General features: G+C 54.6%; 1 protein-coding gene across 1 annotated transcript in view; it reads right to left on the reverse strand.

Annotated features, from left to right (window-relative positions):
• Positions 1 to 8,999: 8,999 nt before the first annotated feature.
• The window catches only part of SDC3 (syndecan 3), a 38,631-nt gene continuing 30,262 nt past the window's right edge, over positions 9,000 to 17,368 (reverse strand). Inside the window, exons 4-6 of the mRNA XM_066372639.1 lie at positions 16,129 to 16,739; positions 13,841 to 14,132; positions 9,000 to 12,946 (exon numbers count right to left, since the gene is read on the reverse strand). Of these exons, the coding sequence (XP_066228736.1) occupies positions 12,780 to 12,946; positions 13,841 to 14,132; positions 16,129 to 16,739 (1,070 nt within the window). The 3' untranslated portion in view covers positions 9,000 to 12,779. The remainder of the gene's footprint in view (positions 12,947 to 13,840; positions 14,133 to 16,128; positions 16,740 to 17,368) is intronic.

A 17,368-nucleotide genomic window follows, 5' to 3' on the forward strand; every position in this document is an offset into this window, starting at 1 on the left:
TATGTATTTGCCATGTAATATTTCATTTTATCTTCACCACACTTTAAAAGTCTTAAGATTTTGCTATCCTATAGGATTCTGTGATTTCAACAGGGTCTGTTGTGAAAGATTTCATGATCCTAAAAAGATTCCATTATTCTGAGATTTTCAGGTATTAGAAGGTTCCATCCATCAGTCTGTGGATCACGTGGTTAAAGGTTTTTATGAATTGCTGATTTGTTGAGCCTCAAGGGCAAGAAGCAATATGTCAGCTCTCAGCCAGCCTCGAAGGCCACCCATGTCCACCCCGTGCCCCTTCCCATGTCCCTCCCTCAGCTATGACATCAGGACCAGCTGAAGTGGAACAACCTGTTTCTATGACACAGCCTTGAGTCCAAGACCAGCAGGGACCGTGGAGGCCGCCTGAATGCTTGGTGGGTGACTTGCAAACAAAGGGCTCCTTGGACCCGCCTCCGCTGCCCCAGCCTGGCCTCACACACAATGGAAGGACCTTTACAGGCTGCACCCAGCACACCCCCTCCCTCAGCGAGAGACACCCAGCGATGCAGCTGTGTTCAGTCTCAGAGCAGCCCCGTCCCTGCTCAGAGGGCCCCAGAAAGGAGGTGGGGAGGAGGGAAGAGAAAGGCAGGCATCTCTGCTCTTTCTTAGCCACTAACCATTCCAACCTCTCTTCCTTTGCTTGTGCTATTCCCTTTCCTGACATATCCCTCTCCCTCTAGAGTCAAGGGCCAGCTCAAGTCCCACGTCCTCCAGGAAGACCTGCCTGGTTACTTTAACTCTCACTGATTTCCTTTTTCTCCAAACCATTGTTGCATGCTATTGGGTACTGTTGTGTGACTCAGTATTCCAAAATCTCCTTTCCTCTCCAGTCTTTCCTCCCTGCTACCACCAGAGTGATCTTTCTGGAACACAAGTATGACTTGTCACTCTTCTTTCTATATATCTTGACTCACGAGTGTGGCATTCAAAACTATTACCAGATGTAGCTCCACCCTTTCTGTTTGGCTTCCTTTCCTGTTTCAGATTCATGAACTAAGGCTTGGTCAGGTAAAGTGAAAATCTGCCTTCCAAACCTCATGGCCTCATGGGCACCTGGGTAGCCCTTCTGAGGCTGAAGAAGATGGGACCCTGCCTTGATCCTACTACAACAGGTCCCCTCCCCTCCCCATTCTATACACACACACACACACACACACACACACACACACACACACCTCTCTGCCACCACCAAGCCCCCTCTGCCACCAGGAAGCCCACGGGTTTGCAGCCCTAGTGTTCCTTAGTACCATGGACAGCGCCAAGGGGCCCTGCTCCAGGTGTTCCGAAAACCCACTATGTGTACATGCATGCGTGTCCTGGGGCATGCACGAATTTCATGCAGCAGGCATTTGTTGAACACCAGCTGCATGCCCCATCCCTGCTAGGTGTTCTAGAAAACACCAGAGGGAAAGACATTGACATTGAATGTCACTGCCCCCAAGGAATTTAATCTGTTTGGGAAATGGATTGCCTCACCAATTCCTCACCTATCTCCCAGTAGGCTGCCAGAGCCATGTTTACAAACTACTAATCTGACCATCTCTCTCTCTAAAATGCTCCATAGCACTCCACCCCCTCGTTGCTTATACGGTAAACTCCAAACCATGTAGCATGACATTCCAAACCTGCTCTGAGCAGGCCGAGGCACTCTCCTGCCCTGGCCAGCCCTGGGGACCCAAACACTCCAGCCTCGCTTGACTTCCACCCATCCTCAAACATCCTGGGGTGCTTTATAACTCCCCCCCCCCTCATGTAGGGAATATTACTCCTCTTCTTTTCACAAAGAACTCCTACATAGCTTTCAAAAGTCAAATCAAGCCTGACCTGTGGTAGCACAAGTTGATAAAGCATTGACTTGGAACACTGAAGTCGATAGTTTGAAACCCTGGGCTTGCCTGGTCAAGGCACATATGGGAGTTGCTGCTTCCTGCTCCTCCCCACTTTTCTCTCTCTCTCTCTCTCTCTCTCTCTCCCTCCCCCTCTCTAAAATGAATAAATTTTTTAAAGTTTTTTTAAAAAGTCAAATCAAATATTTCCTCTTCCTGGAAGCCCTCACTGCTTTCTCCTCCGTACTCCCAAAGGCCTTCTCCCCACCTCTGTCACCTGGCATCATTGAAGTCTGACTTAAGTGCACCCCGCATTCAGATAGAAGTTAGCTGAACGGGACTGGGCCTAAGTGGTGGTTGCCAGAAGTGAGTGCTTTCTAAGAACTGTGGCTGATTAACCAGAATGCCAGTTAATACTCATATTTAACAACTTCGGATCTACTCGGAAACCTAAACATAATGCCAAAACTGTGCTTTTTTTTTTTAAAACTGTGCTTTTTGTGTCAGTTTTTCACTCTAGAAGCCTGTTTGCCTTGTCTTTGAGAAGAGATAGCATTATGTAGACCATATGCCCAATAATTGCTGGAATGTGATTAACTAAAACAGCCTCTAATGGATCTAACGCAGATGTGAGGATCAGCCCTGTTCCTTCCACGTCGCAAGTACTCTCATGTATCTAATTCCATGTCTACCTTCCCCACCCCAGCCTGTGTGTCCCCTGAGGGCCAGGCTGTGTGTCTTTTAATTCTGTAGCCTTGGCACTTAGCCCAGTGACTGGCCCGTGGAAGGCATCTATCACTATTGGGTGAATGGTTAAGAAATTAGAATGAATCACATGGGCTCCAGGACAGGTGGCCTGGGTTCCGATCCTCACTCTTCCACGTGTCAGCCATGTAATTTTAGACGCATTTTAAAGACGTCTGTTTTCTCATCTGTAAAGTGGGCATATTAATAGTAGGGGTTATTATGACATCTAAATGGAAAACCATATAAAGGACCAGGCATACAGCCTGGCCAATAGTAAGTGCCCAATAAATGTTCATCATTATTGTCATTACTGGTGGGTTGAATTGTGTGGGGTTTTTTTGTTTGTTTGTTTGTTTGTTTTCATTTTTCTGAAGCTGGAAACAGGGAGAGACAGTCAGACAGACACCCGCATGCGCCCGACCGGGATCCACCCGGCACGCCCACCAGGGGCGACGCTCTGCCCACCAGGGGGCGATGCTCTGCCCATCCTGGGCGTCGCCATGTTGCGACCAGAGCCATTCTAGCGCCTGGGGCAGAGGCCACAGAGCCATCCCCAGCGCCCGGGCCATCTTTGCTCCAATGGAGCCTTGGCTGCGGGAGGGGAAGAGAGAGACAGAGAGGAAGGTGCGGCGGAGGGGTGGAGAAGCAAATGGGCGCCTCTCCTGTGTGCCCTGGCCGGGAATCGAACCCGGGTCCTCCACACGCTAGGCCGACGCTCTACCGCTGAGCCAACCGGCCAGGGCTGAATTGTGTGTTTTAAATAATTTTTTATTTATTTATTCATTTTAGAGAGGAGAGAGAGAGAGAGAAGGGGGGGAGGAGCTGGAAGCATCAACTCCCATATGTGCCTTGACCAGGCAAGCCCAGGGTTTTGAACCGGCGACCTCAGTGTTTCCAGGTCAACACTTTATCCACTGCGCCACCACAGGTCAGGTGAATTGTGTGTTTTATACTTAAGCTCTTCGGAACTCAGAAAAAAGAAATCACCATGAAGTGGAATAGGTCAAGATGACTATTAGATAATATTTACTAAGTATTTTCTATGAACAATGTATTAATTTAAACTGCAGGACAATTCTATGAGATGGGTACTATGATTTACCCCCATTTTATCCCCATAAAGATAAGAAAACAGAGGCACGAGAAGACAAGTGACTTTCTTGAGATTATTTTGCCAATAGTAAGAGGAGCTACAATTCAAACTAAACCAGTTTGGGCCCTGGCCGGTTGGCTCAGCAGTAGAGCGTTGGCCTGGCGTGCGGGGGACCCAGGTTCAATTCCCGGCCAGGGCACATAGGAGAAGCGCCCCGGAGGGGCAGAGCATCGCCCCCTGGTGGGCAGAGCGTCGCCCCTGGTGGGCGTGCCGGGTGGATCCCGGTCGGGCGCATGCGGGAGTCTGTCTGACTGTCTCTCCCCATTTCCAGCTTCAGAAAAATACAAAAAAAAAACAACCCAAAACAAACTAAACCAGTTTGGCCACAGCCTGTTTCTTAACTTGCATGCACACAGCTAACCTCAAGAAAGCTGGAGCCTAGCCCTGGCCAGTTGGCTCAGTGGTAGAGCATCGGCCTGGCGTGCAGAAGTCCCGGGTTCGATTCCCGGCCAGGGCACACAGGAGAAGCGCCCATCTGCTTCTCCCCCCCTCCCCCTCTCCTTCCTCTCTGTCTCTCTCTTCCCCTCCCGCAGCCGAGGCTCCATTGGAGCAAAGATGACCCGGGCGCTGGGGATGGCTCCATGGCCTCTGCCTCAGGCGCTAGAGTGGCTCTGGTTGCAACAGAGCGACGCCCCGGATGGGCAGAGCATCGCCCCCTGGTGGGCGTGCCGGGTGGATCCCAGTTGGGCGCATGCGGGAGTCTGTCTGACTGCTTCCCCGTTTCCAGCTTCAGAAAAATACAAAAAAAAAAAAAAGAAAGAAAGAAAGAAAGCTGGAGCCTGAACTGGGCCTTGAAGGATAAACCACAATACAGAGGCACCTGTGGTGGGAAGGACCAAGATCTTTAACACTGCCTGGGAGTTCCCAGAGGGCATGATGTTGGAGTAGGGCTTTGAAGGATCCATAAGAGTTTACCAAGAGAAGAATGGAGGAAGAATCAAGGTTGACTGTACAGTTTTGTTTTTGTTTTTGTTTTTTTGTATTTTTCTGAAGCTGGAAACGGGGAGAGACAGTCAGACAGACACCCGCATGCGCCCGACCGGGATCCACCCGGCCCGCCCACCAGGGGGCGACGCTCTGCCCACCAGGGGGCGATGCTCTGCCCCTCCGGGGCATCGCTCTGCTGCGACCAGAGCCACTCTAGCGCCTGGGGCAGAGGCCAAGGAGCCATCCCCAGCGCCTGGGCCATCTTTGCTCCAATGGAGCCTTGGCTGCGGGAGGGGAAGAGAGAGACAGAGAGGAAGGAGGGGGGGGGTAGAGAAGCAAATGGGCGCTTCTCCTGTGTGCCCTGGCCGGAAATCGAACCCGGGTCCTCCACACGCCAGGCCGACACTCAACCGCTGAGCCAACTGGCCAGGGCCGACTGTACAGTTTTCTTGCCCAAAATTCAGTCTCCTCAAACTCTCTATGCCTCAGTTACCCCACCTGTAAACATGAGAGTAATAAGAGTACTTATTAGCTCGCAGGGTTTTTGTAAAGATTCATTCATTAATCTACTTGGGTTCTCCTAACCAAATACTGTAGACTGGGCTTATTGGCTTAAATAAGAGATTTGTTTTTTCTCAGTTCTGGAGGCTGGAAGTCGAGTTTGGTATTTCCAGCAAGACATGATAAAGGTCTGGACTTGGTTGGAGGCTTGAAAATGGGGGGAAATGACCAAATCCAATGTCCTTCAAAGCTGGAGGAGTGATCCCCAAGCAACCTGCCTCCTGGGACTGACGTGAACAGTGAGCAAGCCCGAGGTGTCCGTGGAATGTGCCCTGTAAGCTGTGGCACACTGTCCGCTGGGGACGGGCCGTCTCTGTCACTCTCCCTGGCCAAAAACAACCGCCCTGGGGGAGGGCAAGAGCTGGTGCCACATCACTCATCACGATTCATATGCATTCTTTCATCAGAGCCATTCCGGAGTCGGTGTGTAAAGGGGAGGGGCCTGGCCCCATGAAGCTGCTGGCCATCTGGACCTGGATGACATAAAGCCGGGGAGAATATGACACTGCAGGAGTCCATGGTAGGGACGGTGTGAGGGGAAGGAGATGGCACTTAAGAGTCAGAAACCCCAGCTCTGCGTTTGCTGGAGGTGTGACCCCCCGCACTTCCCCAGATCCCGCAGGGAATAAATTTTCAAATTTAACTTAAAGTGGCTAGAATAAGATATGTGCCCACTACCCAACTTCTGCTAATATCAACTCACACGCCATCTTACTATCTGTTTGCCCACCACTGCTCCCGTATCTGTAAGCCAATCCCAGACCCAGTACAGCTTCATCTGCAAACATCTCAGTTGGTATAAGGATAAGAACCCTTTGTAAAAAAAACCATAACTGCAGGGCCATTATGACCGCTAAGAAACATTAGCAGTAGTTCATTTATAAGAAATATTCACTCACCATTCAAATTTCCACTTGTATCATAATTAGCCTTTTTTTTTTTTTTCAGAATTCATGTGAACCAGGATTCAAATCGAGTTCCACATTGATTAGTTAATATGCCTTCTAAGCTTACCTATCCATTCCCTCTCCACTTCTTTTTTTCTTCCTTACAAGTTATTAGTTGAAGAAATTGGGTCGTCCATTCTTTAGAAGTGTCCCACAGTGTGGCTTTTGCTCATGGGGTCAGTGTTTTGTCTGTAAAATGGGGGTAATCACTCTCTCCGAGAATCAAATGAGAGAATGTCAGTGAATGCACATGGACAATTGGAAGGCACCCCTACCAGGGCCATGGGTGAATATACCTTTGAGCATGTCAATACCCTGTTGCATCTGTTTTTCTGATGATGTAACTGAGGTTCAGAGAAGCTTAGTAACCTGCCCACACTCACACAGCTCGCTAATAGTAGAGGGAGGAAATAGCATGGTGGATCTAAAAAGAACTTGATCTCCAGGCGGAGACCCAGGTTTAAATCCTACTGCCCCCCTTTCATCGCTTTATGGCCTCATGTTTCTGCTCTTTGAGTCTCGGTTTCTTCATTTGTGAAAAACGGCCAGAACCGTATGAGGCTGGAATGAGATACTAACACGAGAAGGGTGCCTGATACAGTCAGTACCTCACCCCACTGTTTCGCAGCCCAGCCTCCTTTCTTGCTGAGTGTGGATAAGGCTCACGGCTCTGGCAGTGGTCACCCTGGACCCTCGGCCTGCCCCAGCCCACCCTCCACCGGCAGAGACAGGGTGGGCGGCCCTCGGGAGCTGAGCACGCTCTGTTCTTGGGGCAGCTTGGGCAGGCGGCTGTGACCTCTCGGGTTATGGAAAACAATCAGCTATTCTTTCTCCTTCCCCGTTTTGCAGCTCATCCCTTGGGCCCAGCGGGCTAGAGGGCGACGCTCTGACTCCCAGCGGTGCCCACCCCATCCCTGCAGCCCATATGCCTACCTAACAAGCCTAAGCCTAAGTCAGAGACCATACCAGAGCTGACACCAGTATTTTTATGTCTACTCAGACTCAGCGTCAGTTACTCAGTAATTTACATAGCACCTACTCTATGCCAGGCACAGTTCTCAGCACTGTGCCTATGAGGCAGGTACTATTTTTGCTCCCATTTTACAGTTGAGGAAACTGAGCACTGAGAGTTTGAATAACTCACCGACAGTCATGTAGCCAGTCAGTGGCAGAGGTGGAATTCAAATAAGGTTTTGCCTGCGAAAAGACAGACACTACAAAGAGAGGAATTCAAGTCGAGCTGTCAGCTGCTGCATATGTCAGGCTTCAGGCTAGTTGCTCCATATATTATCTCATTTAATCCTCAAAACGGCCTCCAAATATCAACCTTATTGCTAATCTTCGCATATGAGGAAGCTGAGGCTCAGAGAGGGAGGACATTGCACCTGTATGCACACAGCTGGGTCCACCTGACTCCAAGATCATGCTATTTCCAAGTAGAGAATAACATGGACGCGTCACTAGAATGCAGGTGAGGTGAAGGGGACCCTGAGGAGGGAGAGAGAACTTCAGGCTACAGGAACTCAGAGGAGGGTGGAATGATCTTCCAAAAGCTTCCTGGAAGACGGGTCCCTGAACTGTGTGGCAGTGAGGGGGCTTGGAGTGGTGACTGACAGTTAATAGTTATGAGACTCTGGTTACTGTCCATCTCCCTAATAGACTAAGTGCTCTGAGGGCAGGAGCCAGTCCAAAACACTCCTAGCACAGGGCGGGTACTCAAGAAACTTTAGTGAAGGAAGGGAAGCAGGATCTTCTACCAAATCCCGGGGCCTTAAGACTCCACCCCACCCCAGAACCACCAAGACCCTGTGTATCACATTTCAAAAGGAATAAATTTCTAGAGGAAATATTTGTGGGACATGGAGAGATCTCTCTGGGAGGAGGGAGTTTGTGACCATGACACTCATGCCTAGGGGCCAGCCCATGGGAAGAGGACAGAGTCCGGTGTGTCCTCAGAGAAGAATGAGGACTGGAGAAGGGAAACACTGAAGAGGCAGACTGGCTGAAAATAAGGAAGGACTTCCCATCAGGTAGAGTGTCCACTGGTCCCAAGATGCATGAAGCCCCTGTCATTAGAGGTGTGCAAGCAGGGCAGGGACATCCCCCGCTGAAACCCTAAAGAAGGGACTGACACCAAGGGGCCCAGGGCTGGCTCAGAAGTCCTCCCAGTTCTCTGTCCCTTGTGATCCCAGGAAGTCAGTCTGTGTGTGGTTCTGGGCCATGGAGCGCCTCCTGTCCTAGGTTCTGTTCTGTTCCGACACCATCATCCAAGACTGTGGGCTGAGGCTGTGCCAGGCACTGTCCTAAGTGTTCTTCTTCTGTAATTAGTGCCACAATCCATGTAGGGGATGTTGTTCACTGCTGTCCCATTTCACAGGTGAGAAAGTTGAGGCTCAGAATGGCTAAGCAGCTTTTGCAGCCAGGGCTAGGAAATGCCACCTGGGCCTGAAACCATTCCACCTCACCGGTTTGATTCCAATATCCTGTGGTCCCCAGATTTGCTCTTTGTGGCCTGAAGCCACAGTTCTTCCCCTGGGGTGTGGACCACAGAGCCCCCCACCCCACCACAGCCTGGCTCCCACCCAACCACAACCTCACCACAGTCAGCTCCGTGGTTTCCTGAACGATGTCAACCAACAGAAGCTTTTATCATAATGGTTCCCACAAGGGGTTGCTGGTCAATCCTCCTTGCTTGGGTCTCAATTTCTTTTAAAGCAGATGTCGGACGTCCAAGGGGGACCGTGGGCTGCCCCGCCCCAAATGACTTTTCTGTTTGTCTCACACTCTGGTCACAGCACATCATTTCAGCTTAATTTTATTTCCTCTTATAAATGGGCACAGCACGGGAAGTGTTAAAAAAAAACAAAAAACCAACAAACAAAAAAAAACCCAAAACAAACAAACCCCAACAGTTCCTTCACAAGGCTGGGACAGGGGAGCACCCACAGCTGGGCAGGTGCCTCGGTCACTTTCCAGTCTCTTTCCTCCGCTTCTCCTTAAACTTTTGGCCATGAACTCAAGACAGGTGTGGTTAATAACAGGTTATGAGGAGAGGGTGGGGAGAGCCCGGGGCAGGGAAGGACAAACGTCCCACCTCCCCCAGGACAGGTTCTTGGAGGGCTCTGTACAGGAGAAAAGACGCACAGGAGGGACAGTCAGTCTTCAGGGCTCTCCGGAGCCACGCTGCCTACAAAAAAATATGTACATGCATTCGCCACGCTGGGGCCAGGGGCACCGAGCTGCCTGCCAGGTGGGCACCTGGAGAATGCTGGGCCGTCAGCCCTCAGCCAGCAACTCCAAGGCCCAGCCTCAGCATCTCTGTAAATCTGTACAGTTGTAAGCTTCTATTTACAGGCAGGAGGCCTGGGGGAGCAGGTCCAGGGTATTGGCTGTCAGAAAAAATCCAGAGACCCGAGGAGGAGGCAGCCGCTCCTGCCCCGAGGGACGGAAATGGGCTTGCTCCCATGCCCAGGGCCCCCGCTGGAGGCCTGGACAGATGACTTTGCCAACCCTGGGGGCGGGGTCCAGCCTGAGCACCCCAAGCCACTGCCCGCAACCCTTCCTGGTACAGTCTTTCAGGAGAGGTACCCCTCTGGCCCCCTAGAGACAGAGCTTAGCTCCAGAAATCACAACTGGGGGTGGGCCTAACCTTCAATTCCCTAGCCTGCCTGCTGCCCCCTGGCAGCCGACGCCCCAGAGAGGCTGTCAACCACACAGCTCCCTCTCCTTTGGCATTGGCCATGCTTCCAGGAAGTGCCACTGGGATCTACCTGGGCAGACCCCGCACCCACATTGCACCTAAGAGATCTCCAGCTCGTCCTCTGAACCAACCACTCTCTTGGATTACCTTGCCCAACCTGGGCTGGCCAGAGTGGATTTCAGCTGGTTGGACTGTTACACTTCATCAAGATAAAGCCTGGCTGGGTATTTGTCTCAGGTCCAGGACCCAGTGAACGAGGCCCTCGGCCCCTTCTCTCAAATGCTAAGGACACAGAGAAGAGGCTGGTGCCAAAAGGTGAGAAGCCCCAGGTGAGAAGCCAGCCCTCGGATGTGTGGAGTCGGGCCTGCTGGGGTCAGTCTGGACCACACAGGCTGCTCCAAGCCTGCTCCAGCCAGCCTAAACCTGAGCCACGCATCCCATGTTGCCCCCCACCCCCCACTGTGGGTTTCCTGCCTCAGTTCCAGCACCCCTGGGCACCTCAGGGGTCCATGCTCCCTGGTTTCTCAGCCTTGGCCTGCCCAGGCCTTCCCACCAGAGCCGCTGCCCCAGGACAGCAACCCACCAGGGAGCAGGAGACAGGGAGGCTGGGATTGGTGTCCTCCACCCCCGTGTCCCAGCTCTTCAGCTCCAGGAGTGACTGAGGCCAGGCCACCTCCAACAGTTCCTGGGCCTAGGATGCCTCTCCCTGTGCCTGTCCCCCTCCAAGGCGGGGAATGGCTGGGTTCCTCACAGCCTCGCAGCCCTGCTGAGAGGGGCTTCGGGGTCTGAAAGGAGCCCCAGCCTGGAAGGAGGGTGGTGGAAACACACAGGATGTGGAAGCCCCCCTGGAAACTCGCCCTTGCAGCCTGTCTCTCCCAATCCTCACCCAGCAGAACTCTGTTGCCAGTGCATCTTGAAAAGAGAACAGAAATAAAACCTGGGTCCCTGGCTTTAATTTGGGTGGTGGGTGAGGGGTGGGGGTGTGAGCACCAGCCAACTACCAAGTCGAACCACACCCCCGGGCTCCAAGAACCCCTGCTGAGCGCACCCTCCCCAAAGATTTGCAACCCCACATTTAACATAGCCGCAGAAGTGTCCCTGCTTGCAAGGGTAAAGGAAGGGGAGGCAGGCTGGGGGCCTGTGACACCCCTGCCCCACCCTGCTCTCAGTCCTCAGCCCAGGCAGTGCGTCCGGATGGGCTGCTTCCAGCTGCAGGTCCATCCGGCTGCAGCCAGGAAGATCGCCAAGTTGTTTGGCCAAATAAGCGGGCAAGGTGTCCACAGGGAAGGCCTGGGGAGGACCCCGGGGTAGGGCTGAGGTGGGCCTGGCGAAGCCGAGGGGAGAGGGTGCAGAGGGCCCGGCGGCAGGGCCCACCCTCACAGGCACTTTGGAGACTTGTGTCCTGGGAGGCAGAGTCAGCCCCTAGCTCAGAGGAGGAGGATGCGGGGAAACCAGGGGCTGGGCCGCATGCTCCCTCTTCACCTGGGACCTTTGGTCCTGGGACATCCAGGCCCCTTCCTCAGCCTGAGGCTACATCCCAGGAACCACCTGCCTTCCTCAGCAAGGCTCCTGGCTAGTGGGGGAACTGGCCCCAAACCAACTCTTTGCGGGCTATGAAGAGGAGGAAAGCCGGCCGGCCGGGGTGCAGTGCCCCAAGGGGGCATGTGGCAAGGTCCTCCCACACCGCACTTCATGAGAAAGGCAAGCGTCCACCTGCCGTCCTCCAGGGTGAGTTGGTGCAGCCATGTGCGACTGTGCTGGACCCACTAGGGGCAGCGGCAGTGCGGCTGGTGGGCGCTATGGTGAGGGACTGAGTACGACAGGGCACCTCAGGGGACCCAATATGGGCTGACCGCTTGGCTCGATTCCGCCCTCCCCAGTGAGCCTGAAGGCTAGAGAACAGGAATGGTGCCGGACTGTGTGTGCTGGAGACAGAGGCAGTGAGGGGGGCAGGCCGCACCATCACCACTGGGTGACCAGGACTGGTGACTTGCATTGTCGTAAGCATGGGGAGGGGGAGGGGGCCGGCACGTGAGAAACACGAGAAGAAACATCTTTGGGAGAATGTGTGTGTCTGTGACACGTCTGGACTGGTAGGGTGATCAGGACTGCACGATTTCGTCATTTCGTGCTTTTGTCTTTGGGTGTGGCAATATGTGTGACCTTGTGGGAGATGGTATCTTGCCGAGTCCCCTTGCAAGAGGGAGGTCCGAGCAGCCCAGCCCTTACCAGTGGCAGCGAGGGCACTCGTGGGAAGCCAATTTCTCAGGGACAGACTGGGACAGAGGTGAACACTTTGGATGCATGTGCAGGGGATGGAGTGAGGGGACAGTGACCCCACAACCTGGGACAGGCCAGGACAAAACAGGCTGGCAACAAGGGACAGACTCTCACCCGGGTAGGGAGGGGCCCTGGGACAGAAGCAAGAGGTGGCAGTGTCTCAATTTCAAAGACAGAGCTTGCGAATGCTTGTCTCGGAAACTAGCCCGACTGCCTCTCTGCCCGTAAAGGAAGACCTCAGCACGCCCCGTGGAGCCAGGTTAGGGCTCAAGCCCAAATCAAGCTCCTTTTTTTCTCCCATCAGCCAATCAGGAGCTTCTCTGCTCCTGTCCATCTGACATAAGGTCCCAAAGCCACAGGCTGGTGGAGGGCAAGGGATGAGCTCATAAGGGCACAGTCGAGGGGAGATGGCAGTGCCTCCTGTGCCTTGGGGAAGATCTGTGTGAAGGTGGCAGTCCAGGCAGACCTTGGGAGGGCAGGCAAAAGGTGACCAGGGGCCAGGCTCCCTCCCAGACCTGGTCCCAGGCCAGGGCTGGTGGGATGGGCCGGGACTGGGCAGAGGGGCAGTGCTGAGGCTCTGGGGAGGCACTGTGGCTCCGCTAGGCGTAGAATTCCTCCTGCTTGTCAGGCTTCTGGTACGTGACGCTCGCCTGCTTGGGCTCCTCCAGCGTGTAGCTGCCCTCATCCTTCTTCTTCATGCGGTAGATGAGCAGGGTGACCAGGAAGGCAGCGAAGAGGGCGCCCACCACCCCGCCCACAATCACGGCTGTGGAGGAAGAGGGCAGAGGTCACGGTCCAGAGGGGGTGGGGTGGGGGGTATGAGTAGGAGATAAGGGGAGGGTCTGGGGAAAAGGGGAAGGGCCCTGGGGGTGGGGGCAAGAGTGGGGAGAAGGCTGGGAGACGAGAAGATGAGACTGGAGTTGGAGCCGATTCTAATTGCTGCCATTTCCAGCCCTTACCGCAGCCCGGTCAGTTCCGGTCGCCTAACGCACATTAACCCACCGAAGCTGCACAAGCTCAGGGGTGGTGCTCCATTCCCCATCCACTGTAAGGCCTCATCAGTGGGAAGATGCTCCAGTATTTTATATGCCATTAGGAAAGAAGTCTGACAACTAAAGACTGACCCCTCCCAACCAGAGGATATCACTAGATATGCACTGAGAATCAATTAAGGGCAAAACGATTGTCTCCACTTTGCAGCTGGTGAAAGGGGAGCCTAAGAGGTGAAGGGCTGCCCAAGGCCACACTGCTCCTCCCCGGGAAGGGTTGGGACCTTGCATCCAGGCTCCTCAGGAGACTCGGCCAGGGCAGGTCCTCAGTGACTGAGGTCGAAGGTGGGGGCAGACCAAGCCAACGAATGGGCTCAGAAATTAGGACCCAGGGGGGAGGTCCTGGAGGGGTCGACCATCATGGCCCAAGGAAGCAGGGGTCAAGGGCAGAGTCTGAAGAAGAGTCAGAGGGTGCTGAGGAAAACACTGGAGGAAACATTAAGTGAGAGCAAGACCCTGGGATGGGTGAAGGTCCAGGGAAGAATCAGAGGCTGGGTCCAGGGAAACTGGCCTCCTTGTAAGCTCACACCCAGACCATCCTCCAGGGTTCCTGGAGGGCAAAGGCCTTAGCAGCTGCACTACCCTGAGCTCCGCTGGGGCCCAAGCCTCACCTACAAGCACCTCCTTCCGCTCCAGGATGCTCTTCTGAGGCAGCTGAGCCGCCGAGCTGCCTGAATCGATGGTATTGTCCAGGAGGCCAGGGCCTGGGCGGGCACCCTTGGGCAGTGACCCAGGTGGAGGCGACGGCTTAGTTGCAGGTCCACCCACAGCCACCACCTCATTGGCTGTGTCTGGCTGCGTAGTCTCTTCTTCTGGAAGTTCAAAGTCCCCGCTGGGCCCCCCACTCACTGGTACTTCTGGCTCATCCCGGAGAGTGGTCAGCAAGGACTCTGGAGTTGGGGTCTGTAGGGAGAATGGCATGAGGCCAGAAACCAGGCCCTGGCACCCCCGGCACAGGACAGACACACACACACACTCTCTCTCTCTCTCTCTCTCTCCCTCTCTCTCTCTCTCTCTCTCTCTATCTATCTATCTATCTCAGTGGGCTAACACTTGGCAAGCACTCACTATGTGCCAGCCACTTTGCTAAACACATTATGGGCATTTTCTCTCACAACATCTACACCCGTGTTTTTTAACTGCCAGTCTGCCAGAAATTTTGTGCCAGTCCACAAAAGAATTAACCAGGCTGATGTATGAAGATTATAGAAAAAGACCGAAAGAGGTAGTGTTACGCCCAACTTATAGAACAGGAAATACACTCAGGGAGGTTAAGTGACTTGCCCAGGGACACACAGCTAGTAAGTAGTAGAAGCAGAACTAAAATCCAGAGCTATCCAACTCCAGCATCTGTGTTTCTAACCATATACTGCACTATCTCTGTTCTCACCTGGCCACACACTGTCCCCATCCCATCTCCATCACTTCCCCCTCAGCTACGTTGGGGGGTCCCTGTTAAGTTTCTCTTAGGGGACTGCTGGATACAACTGTTATATACTTGGGCCTGGTCCCCAGTCCACATGCCCGGGGCAGAGGTGAGTCCCTTAGCCTGGAGGTCAGTCCAAGAGCACAGCTGCAGAGTATGATGCCCCTTGGAGGCAGGTGTCCAGGGAAGCATCCAGTGACCACGAATCTGGATGTCTCGCACCACGTGGGGCAGGACCAGAGCTGGGATCGGGGCAGGGATACAGAGGGTGGGCACGGAGGGGCCGGGCCTGGTGCCCAGGCTGAGAGGCAGTGTGCACAGGCTGCACCAGCAACCTGGTCCCGTCACTGTCTCCCCTTCCCACTTAGCCGTGCACCTGCTAACTACGGCTGCCCAGCTGCTCAGAGGGGCGGGGCCTGCTGCTGCGGAGCTGACTGTGGAGTCAGGGGGCTGACGCCGACCCAAAGGCAGCTCCACCGTCTGCGGGCACTACTCTGTGAGGCTGGTTGCAAAGGGCTTTCGCAGCCCAACCAATGTCACCATGGACTCTCCTTGCCCGGTGTACCCAGCAAGGACCAGTCTACTCCCATCTCTGATCCCATCCATCCTCGGCATTCTGACATCTCCATCCTCTTCCCTTCGGTCCCCTACCCTCCAGCCATGACCTCCCTCCCTCACCCCATCGCGCACACACACGCCCAAGCCTCTGGAGCCAACTGCCAGGTTCAATCCTGACTCTGCCATTGCTGGTTGTGAAGCCTGGGGACAGTGGCCCACCTGTAAAAGGACGAGGACCACGGTGCCATCACGGGGTGGCATGAGGAGGGGGACAGCACAAGTACAGTGTGTAGCACTGAGCCTGCCACCAACTACAAGCATTCCTCTGCCTGCCTGCCTGCTTGGCTGCCCTCAGACTAATAATAACAGCAATGATGATCACAACAGCAATACCAAAACGTCTGGTCTACTTGCTATCGCCAGGCATTAGCTTAAGCACTTTGGATAAGTCAAGGAACTTAATTCTCTCAACACTGTGATCTGCATTCTTATTTTCTCCCTTTCACAGATAAAGAAACAGAGATATAGAAGGGCTAGAAGGACAAGTGACTTCCTGAACTCCCATGGCTAAAAAGTGGCAGTGGAAGAATTCCAACCCAGGCTGCCTGGCCCGAGTCTGCACTGTTAACACACAGGCCTGGCCCTGCCCCCACCAACCCACATCCCCCAATTCCTTCCCAACATCCTCAGACCCAGCCTGATCCCTCCTCCATCCCCACCCATCTCGACCTCCATCATCATCTCGTGACTCACAGCCAGCCTTGGTCCTCCAGCCACATGCCCCTCTCCCCACCCGGATCTGGCTCTTCTCCAGAACCTCCCAGGCCTCAGCCCTGCCCAGCTCATCCTCCCGCACTCCTGACCCCGACCCACCCTTCTCTGCCCTCACTCCCTGTCCTCGCCCGACCTGCTTACCTGAGCCACCTCGGTCGGTCCCGGGGCAGTGGTCCCCAGGGGCAGGGTGCTTTTCTCAGCGATGTCAGGCTCCTGGGTGGTAGCTGGCCTGGGAAGGGCCCTTGGCCTGGAGGTAGCTGTACTGACCAGCCTGGGTGTTGGGGCCTCTGTGTCCAAGACAGCTACTGTGGTCGGCGGTGAGGGTGCTGCGGGGGTGGTGGCCCGGGGCGTGGCTGCCGTGGTCAGTGGAAGGGGAAGAAGCCTCCGTAGGCCGGTGGTCCTTATGACAGAGGTGGTGGCCGTGGAAGGGGGTGCAGAAGGGATGCCAGGAGCAGCAGTGGCCACTGTGGCAGGCACCAAGGCCACAGTCGGGGCCCCTGTGGTTGTGGCAGTGGTTGCCATGGGAGTGGAGATGGTGGTGGCTCTCTGGCTGGGCTCTTCCGGGACCTCTGTCACCACTGGCAGGCTAGTGGCTGGCTCTGGGGTGGGACGCTCAGCGGGGAGCTCTTCGAATGGAGTGTCCACAGGCTGGACGTCCATGGTAGGCAGCACAGCAGGTGTGGTGGACACTGCCAGGGCCACGTCCGGGCTGAACCGTGTGGCCGTCTCAATGCCTGACTCCTGCTCGAAGTCTGAGGGGTGGGGGAGAGGACAGAGCTAGGGATCTGGGTGATGTGGGGGGCGTGGTATGAGGATCCCAGGGAAGCAAAAGCCATCAAGATAGGGGGCTCCCAACACTCACTCTTTGCACAATTTTCTCAAGACAAGATGGGGAAAGGAGGAAGGCACAGTTTGGCCAAAGGTTACCAGTTGGCTGAAGGCTGGTGGGTGTTCCCCAACTCCTCTCTGCCTAGCCAGAAGTTCCTCCAGGGGACCATCTCTTCCAGGAAATCTCCCCTGACCATCCCAGCCCAGCCAGCCCAGAGCGTCTAACAGGCTGAATCCAGGCAGTGGTAACTAAGGGCCTACTGGCCGCAAATCTCGCTGGAGGCTGGAGGCTGGAGGCTGGAGGAGCCGGGAAGGGCGTCCGGGAACGGGTGGGGGTAGGGCACTGAGTGCTCCTGGAGGCACAGGCGGAGGAGGGCAAGAGGTAAAAGGAGACCTTCCTATGAGGGAATGTGTGAGCAATCTGGAGGACTCAAACCAGGTCAAGTGAAGGGACTTGGGAGGAAATGAGGAGAGAAAAAGAGCCGCTGCACCCAGCACCTCGGGGGCCTGAACCGGGCAGAGGAGAAGTGATGAGTGGCCCAGAAGAAGGTTT

This window comes from Saccopteryx leptura, chromosome 3 (assembly GCF_036850995.1).
Source record: "Saccopteryx leptura isolate mSacLep1 chromosome 3, mSacLep1_pri_phased_curated, whole genome shotgun sequence".
Taxonomy (NCBI): domain Eukaryota; kingdom Metazoa; phylum Chordata; class Mammalia; order Chiroptera; family Emballonuridae; genus Saccopteryx; species Saccopteryx leptura.